This window comes from Chinchilla lanigera, unplaced genomic scaffold (genome assembly GCF_000276665.1).
Source record: "Chinchilla lanigera isolate Chin_1 unplaced genomic scaffold, ChiLan1.0 scaffold00013, whole genome shotgun sequence".
In the NCBI taxonomy this organism is placed as follows: Eukaryota; Metazoa; Chordata; class Mammalia; order Rodentia; family Chinchillidae; genus Chinchilla; species Chinchilla lanigera.
In genome coordinates, this window is record NW_004955414.1 from 24,884,622 (window position 1) to 24,893,148 (window position 8,527).

At 39.5% G+C, this 8,527-nt stretch overlaps 1 protein-coding gene across 1 annotated transcript in view; it reads right to left on the bottom strand.

Annotated features, from left to right (window-relative positions):
- The window catches only part of Dennd5a (DENN/MADD domain containing 5A), a 93,082-nt gene that overhangs the window by 22,672 nt on the left and 61,883 nt on the right, over window positions 1–8,527 (bottom strand). The window contains exons 9-12 of the mRNA XM_005380255.2: window positions 6,749–6,899; window positions 5,808–5,901; window positions 3,758–3,889; window positions 941–1,093 (exon numbers count right to left, since the gene is read on the bottom strand). Of these exons, the coding sequence (XP_005380312.1) occupies window positions 941–1,093; window positions 3,758–3,889; window positions 5,808–5,901; window positions 6,749–6,899 (530 nt within the window). The remainder of the gene's footprint in view (window positions 1–940; window positions 1,094–3,757; window positions 3,890–5,807; window positions 5,902–6,748; window positions 6,900–8,527) is intronic.

Below are 8,527 nucleotides of genomic sequence, written 5' to 3' on the forward strand. Positions count from 1 at the left end.
AAAGAAGAGAAAAGAAGAGAAAAGAAGAGAAAAGAAGAGAAAAGAAGAGAAAAGAAGAGAAAAGAAGAGAAAAGAAGAGAAAAGAAGAGAAAAGAGAAAAGAGAGGGGAGGGGAGGGGAGGGGAGGGGAGGAGAGGAGAGGAGAGGAGAGGAGAGGAGAGGAGAAGAAAAAAGAAAAGAAAAGAAAAAAGAAAAGAAAAGAAAAGAAAAAAGAAAAGAAAAGGTAAGGTAAGGAAAGGAAAGGAAAAGGAAAAATACATAAAAATAAAAGATATCTATCTTGACTAGCAGTTGAAAATACAGTATTTTTTTAAAAAAGGAGGCTGGGTGTGGTACTGCTTGCCTGTAATACCAGTACTGGGGAGCTTGAGGTAGGAGGATTGCTGTGAGTTTAAGGCCATCCTGGGCCCTACAGTGAGTTTAAAGTTAGCCTGAACTACATAGTGAGACCCTGTCCCAAAATAAATAAATAAGTAAATTTATTTTTTGGGTATTAAGTGGTAGAAGTCAAACACTTAAGTAGTTCTCTCATATCTTCAGATGGTTAATCAATCTTCTTATGAAAAAAAAAAAAGTCGATGACAGACCTTCATCCATATACAATTAGTGAAGGGTCCTAGTACCTCCCTAAGCTCCAGTTCTCCCTCTGTTCTACCTTCAGATAAGGGCCAGCTGCCAAACAAGACCTGTTAGGCTGATTTTTAATTGTACTTGCAGGAAGGAAGACATCATTTTCAGAGTCTGATGAACTCAGATTTCTAAATCTTATTTTTAAGAAAAATCATTTGATCACATTTGTTTGTTCAGTGACTTCAATTCTCATTCTGTGAGCACTGCAGACATTCTTCAAAGCCAGCCAGCTGAAGAAAAGGGGTGTAGGGGGGTTGTACGTGAAACCAGGAAGGAGTTTGCTTAATAGGGAAAGGCCAGACATCTGTTACCTGCTTCACTTGAAGCCCGTGACTCCAGATCCTTTCCAGGAGGTCACAGAGGCTGGCGATCAAGGTGTTCTCTTCCACACCAGTGATGTTCACTTCCCCATGCCCTAGCTCCACAGCCTCCCGGCCCATCTTCTCCACCAGCATCCTCTTGGTCTAAGAATGAGTCAGTAGGAGAGATAACCACAGTGAGCAGGACCACACGCCACTGGAGAGCAGTGGCAACCTGCACAGCGTATCTGCTAGGCTGGGAGAGACAAGAGGAATAAGCCACAGGGACAGAGGACTTTGCACCCATATAGGTCAGGTTATGGGAATGCATGCTTTTAAAGGTTAGTTAAGAAGGTGAGAACACTGAAACCATCATTTGATCTTTGGCAAGTGATTTCATCACACAGGATTAAGATTTCACATTTATGAAAGATATGAATAAAAACCTTTGGTGATGCTCATCTCTGACATCCTCTGCTTATCATAGTTTAAACAACCTTACTAAACAAACCTGCAAGCATACATATAACCTAGAAACCTAGAAACGTATCTGAAATAACTGCCAAAAGAAAAATCAAGGAGGATACACACTTTTAGATAAAAATCTTCAAATGCTTACTGTAAAAAGTGTAATAGTAAGAACACAAGCTGTATATTAATGTGTCACTGGTTTTAGTAAATATGTGTCAGGTACTGCACTAAACATTATATTATCTCGTTTAAGACTCCTAACAACCCTAAAGATAACTACTGTCATTCTCAATTTACTGATGAGGAAATTCAGGCCAAAAAACTTAAGTAAGCTGCCCAAAAATCACACACCAAAGGAATAGCAGATCTGGCTTCTGAACCCAAATCTGCCTGAATCTTGAGTTTAAGTTCTTAAATAAAATTTAGTTATATGTAAATCTGTGACACATAAAAATCTAAAAAGCAGGGAGAAAAATCACCCCTAATACTATCTTAAAGAAGCAACAATTCTCAATATTTTGGCATATTTCCTTCCAGCGTTACTGTGTATGTATATGATATAAAATATACACATTCTATCCAGACAGAGAGAGAGAGAGAGAGAGAGAGACAGCAAGAGAGATACACCCATGTTAAGAAATTGTCCACCTACACTTTTGAGGCACCCTATGCGCTCCCTTTAAATCACCTTCCACTTTAAAAGTAGTAATTTACACAATGAAACTATAGAAAAGCAAGGTAATAATTACCATATATATTTGTATCCCTGAGCAGTATAGTTTAGTTTTGCTTGTATATTTTCTTTTGAGATTTACTTCTCACTCAACTGTATTATGTTTATGAAATATAACTTGTGCAATTCCATTGCCATATAGCATTCCACTGAATGAATAAACCACAATTTATTAATTCTTCTACTGATTGGCTTTGGTTTTTTCCCAGTTTGGGAAACAAACTGCCATCACAAAGAATGTTGCTCTGAATATCTTGCATATATCTCCTGGAAGACACTACAAAAGTTTCTTTAGGGAATATACCTAGGAGAATTCTTCCTAGATAATTAACAGAAGAATTACTACGTAATGCTATGTTCTTTTCCAGTGATAATATCAATTTACACTTCCAACAGTATGTGCTCCATGTTGCTCCACATGCAAGCCAAAACTTGGCGGTATCACACTTCTTACTGTATTTCTTCAACTCTAAGATGCACATTTGCCCACAATAACATATCTGAAAATGGTATGTCTTTCACAGCCATTATTTAGGCAGACAGTGGAGACAGGAAGCTGTCGTTGCTTGAGCATGCACCCCAAAACCTGAGCATGAGTGTCAGAGAACAGAAGTGCATTCTTTCAAGAAATGTAAGGCTGGACATGGTAGTGCTGAGGCAGGGGGATTACCATAAGTTCAAGGCCAGCCTAAACTAGAGAATGAAACCCTGTGCAAAAAAAAAAAAAAAAAGAAATGCAGCATCGTCGGAGTTCTTGACAGCAGGAAAGACAACACTGTATAGAAAATCACAAACCTCAATGACTCTGAGTAGACTGACAAAAATTTTAAAATATCAATCTTAAAAACAAAACAAAAAAAAACCCAAATAAAACATCAATCTTGATAAAACAATCTAACAGTAAAAATTTCTTCTATAAGAAAAAACACATTTTACTTCTTCCTATAAATGAGTTCCGCTTGTTATAAATGGGTACCACCTACAAACTGAAAAAACAGGAACACCTTTTTATTTCATTGATAAACAGGATGTGATAGAGATGAAGTTAGCTGAACTGCCCTAAAAATGATAATATTCTGACTTGTTTCTTTATCTCATTTATAAGAAATTAAATTTATAACTAAACCATTATTAATAATGATTCTCTTTGTAAATAGAGAAAAACATCCAAACAACCTAAGTTTCACTGAATAACACATTTTGCCTGGCACAGAGTAGGTACTTAATAAATACCTGTTTCTACACATAAGAGATCACTGCTCTCAGATTAAATCAAAGAGGCAAAAATTTTCTCATGTCTGTAAGACTAAATCTACTGAAGTCAGCTTAGATTATTCTGTTGAAATAAAGTTTGACACAACTCTTTCAGGATGTCTAAATTTTAATACTCTCTGTTTTAAAGAAAATAAGTTTATAGAAGGCAAAGCATGCTTGTTCTCAATTACTAGTATAATTATTTAAAACAAATGCAGTTAATTCCAGATTAACATGATCTTAAGATTAATACTATCTATTACATTACCAGTATTTTTTAAAGCAAGAGGGAGTGAGTAGTAAGAGCTAAGTGATGGTCCCCCCTGTGCTGCCAGGGAAACAGCACACACACGGCATCACCCACAGCTTACCTTGTTGCGGCATTCCTTCAGCAAACCCTCAACAAACTTCCAGTTGGTCTGAGCAATGACTGACGGAGAGAGGTTGGACAGTTTGGGTTGGCGGATGGTGCTGCCCATATTCCTGGCTTCTTGGATGTATTTCTACATCAAACAAAAATCAAGACCCTTTGTGTCCATGCACACAAACCAGGGGCAACTAGTACTAGTGGGTACTTGAAGAAGGCACTATCAGGCCATCTCTCACCTTCCTCATTTTGGCTCAGAGAAAGTTGGGAGCAAAAAGTTTAAAATGTAATTCTTGTACCAAAGGGAAAAACATATAATATGATTTCTATTTTTGTTGCTGTAAAACACTCCATGAATACTATAACTACATATTACTTAAAAATACAAGAGGCAAAGCTATAGATGAGGCTCAAAGGCAGAATGTTTGTGTACCACACACAAGACCCTGGGTTTGATCCTCAGCCCACCAAATAAATAAATAAATAAATATACAAGAAATAAAAGATACATGGCTATAGCATACATGCATGCATAGCTCAATATGTAAATTTAATCAAATTACCATTGAGAAAATAATTTTCTCCACCAAGTTGAGAGGAATTAACCTCTTCTGCTCATATCAAAGATATCTATTCTTTCTAATCTTGCTAAATTAGAACCTGAGAAAATAAGATCACATACTCAAAACAACTGCATATCCTACTTTTCTACAATATGCTGATTTTCCAGGTTGTTCACCTGATATCAATACAATTAATGGCACACTCATATTTCACTATCTTATATTCACCACCAATTTTACCCTGTACTTGTCCCTACCAAGTATTTACTCCAGCAGTACAACTCTATTCTATGTTCTGACTCCTTAATCTGCGTCTACTACCAACTGCCAAGGTTAGGGTTCACTTCCTAGCACTTAGACCACTGCCACCTGCCTAACTTGCCTGCTTTCTCTATACCTCCTTCCTCCAAAATATTCTGTTCTCAGCCTGCTTTATACAAGACACACCATGCTTTCAATCTTGCCATTTCCTTTACTTGAAATACTCTTCTTTCTCGCTAATGATCCTACCATCCTCCAAGGCTTCACACGTTCACAATAGGGCTGTAATTTGTGTCTCACTGCCAGGCGGCTCTGAACCACCTGTGGTACACGCATGGCTGTCCTGGGTGGCGTGGGCCGATTATCCACATATCACCAGTAGTTCAAGCCAGTGGGAACATGTTAAGCAAACGTTGGCTCCTCCTCCAAGCAGTTTAGTTTGTTGATTACCCAAGTAGAACTGATCTCTGCTTTCTCTCACCAGTGATCTTGTAAGAGTTTGCCCTTCATATCGTCACTTCAAGATTGATGTCATTCCTCTCTTTTCTGAGGGAAGAGACCCCTCAAGATCACCTGTTTTAAATTCAGATGCAGAACACCCTCTTCACAAATTCATAGCCTTAACTCAAGTTCACTCTTCATCCTTTCCACTCTAACAAAATTAACTCCTATCCTACTACACCACAAAAACAAAAACACCAGCCAGTGTGGCGGTATGCATCTGTAATCTCAGCACTCAGGACTCTGAGGCAGGAGGGTTGAAAACAAGTTCAAGTCCTGCCTGGGCAACTTAGTGAGATCCTGTCTCAAAATAATAAAAACAAAAAGGCTTGGGTGAAAGTCAGGTGAAGGTCCTGGGTTCAATCCTCAGCACTGCAAAAACAGACAAACAATGATAAAACCTTACTAATTTCAAAAGAATTTCTCCCAAGTTTCAAAATCTCATCTTCTGAGGTTTTTATTGCACCTTCAAGGAAATGCATATCACGCATGGGTGAGTAATGAGAGGACCTCCATGGTCGATGGATGGCTGTCACTTGTTAAACACCCTACGTTCTGAATTGTCATAACCTAAGACCGTCATGTATCAAGAGCCAAACCTACTACTGACCCTTCTCTATGGGGAGAGGTCATTGCTAGGACACATGACTCAGACCAGAGATGAAGGAAAGGAAAGCTACGTATAGCATGATAATACGGCCACTTCTTGTTATCCTTAAGGTTTCTTACCTCTCTCTGGTCATTATCTAAACGCAGGTGTTCCGTATGCTGCTTCTGCCTGTCTTTCCGCCTCCACTGGGCAGGGGCATTCCTTTTTGTCCACCTGAAAGAATCGAAGAAGGCAATTAAGAACATCCTACTGCTGGGCAAAGTGGTGCCTGCTTATAAGCTTAGCACTTTGGGAGGATCATAAGTTCAGGCCCAGCCTGGTTAACTCAGGAGATCCTGTCTCAAAAAAATATATAAAAAACTGCTAGGGGTATAGCTCAGTGCAAAGGCTCTGAGTTCAAGCCCCAGTGCTCCCCCCAGGGGGAGGGGGAGTAAGGTCAACTAACAGGAGAAAACTTGGACGTCTAGGGGCCAATGCTGAGCACAGGAAACCACAAAGTCACCAGCAACAGTTCAGATACACAGAGGAAATGCAGCTTAAAACACAGTGCTTTAACAGGAGAGAGAGGTCTCCAAAAGGAACACAGATCTATCTGTTTTGAAACTATAAAAACTTCATATACAGACTTGAAACTAGTCATTCAACTCTCCCTAGGCTTTGATATACTCATCTCTCAAGACAAAGAAGAGCAATCCAGTTAAATTACCTGCTTTCAGTGCAGACTCCAATTATTCTAGCCACTATGTACTGAACAAGGCTGGCTTAGCTACTGTATGACATCCAGGCACAAGATGACTTGAACCCATATCCAGCCTGGCTTCATGCAGGTCCTAACCATGTACAGCTATCTTAGTTTGCACAATGGAGATGGGAGCTGATCGATATTCCGTCACTTATTTTCTCATTTAAACAAGTAAAAAGCATACATAATCTGAGTCTTTTCCACATTTACTTTAGAAAATTCTGAGGTCTTTTGGGGACACCATCTCCAGCTCAGAAACTGAATGACTCTCATGAGTGTGGCCTGGAACTGGACAGGTAAGCTTTGGGTCTGACTCACTTGTTGCTGGCTGGCCCAGTAGAAAGTACATCAGACTGGAGCTTAGGGAAAAAGCCCGGCTCATACTTCCCTTGTCCGATCTTCATGTCAAGTAAATGTGGGTGAATGGCAGTATGGTCAATTTTTGCCAGGCGCAGCTCAATTGCTTTCTCTGGATGAGAATTAAAAAAAATAATAATAAGTTGAACATTTTTTTCACTTTAGGCCAAGATGGAGTAAGAGAGACTGATTTTTACCCTCCTACCTGAAATAACAGGAATAAAAATTTAAAACAGGCAAAGTACATGAAAGAATGAATTTAAACACACTGGACATCAGGTAATAAAAGACAGTGGTCCCTAAAAAACAAGAAAGAGATGAGGTAATTACTATAATTGCCTCAGCTAAGTGGCTTGAGAGAGTTTCTGGGCTGGGACACAGGGAAGGGAAATTTAGGCAGAATCCAGTAAATTCCCTCAACTAAGAGACCAAAGTAAAAGATCAAAGAAAACAAGGCGGCTAGCGGGAAAATGTGTGGTGGCACACATTTCTAATTCCAGCACTCAAAAGGCTGAGGCAGGAGGATTACTGTGAGTTCGAGGCAGCCTAGACTACATAGTGAGTTCAAGACCAGCCTGGACTACCCAACAAGATCCTGTCTCAAAAAGAAAAAAAGAGGAGAGAACCCAGGAAATCTGCAGAGTCCATGAATATTCAACAGGGTAACTGACCAGTTCATGCAAGTAAAGCACAACTACTTATGGCTGGAGAAAGAATCATCCAAAAGGTTTTTGTTTTGGTACTGGGAATCGAACTCAGGACCTCACACTTGCCAGGCAGGTGCTTGTGCCGATGAGCTATATCCCCAGCCCAAAAGGTTTAAAAGGAGTACACAAATCTCATCTAGAACTAAGAAGCTGCCAGGCTGGAAAACCTTGACATTCCCTGGGCTTTGAGGACTCAGAAGAGTCTTGCCTCAGTAATGGAGAATTAGCCATAAGCAGGATTCTTGAGTACTTATTGCCAAACAACAACAAAAAAATTGTAAAGGAAAGACCAAAAATCAAACTATTTCTAAGTAACTACATCCCAGAACAAAGATCAAGAATATTCATGGGAATACTTTTCAGGACTCAAAATGGTAAAATTCATTAATCAAAGATTACCTGGCATGCAAAAAAGCCAGATACTACACCTGATGAAAAATATGCACATTATATATATATATATATATATATATATATATATAAAATGTATTATGTGTATGTATGTAAAATCAAAATGGCCCAAACCTGACACAAATGTTAGAATTAGAATTAGACAGGGTTATAGATTTTAGAAGGCCTGGGAGCCCATGCAGTGTGCTCCTGAGAGGGCAGTGTGCAAAGCTGTGTGAAGCCAAAAGGATAGTAGAGGCCCCGAAAGTTTGGAAAAGTCAGGAATGTGGATTGTCTGAGGAAAGCTGCAGGAAGTGGGCAGAGCTGGCCCAACAAGGAGGCTGTGAGAACTATAACCAGCTGCAGTGCTGTAGGGGCAGAGCCACCCAAGCCCTTTAGAATTCACATCTTGCCACAGGCTGCCCCAGTGCTCTACACGGAACTATAGGACTTAATGTTTTCGTTTGTTTTGTTTTTTGGTACCGGGAATCAAACTCAGGACCTTGTACTTGCCAGACAGATGCTGTGCCACTGAGCTATATCCCCAGTCCAGGACTTAATGTTTGCCCTACTGGATTTTCATCTTGCTTTGGCCCCTATGCTTTATATTCTTGTTATGGTTGATACATTGTGCCAACTTGGG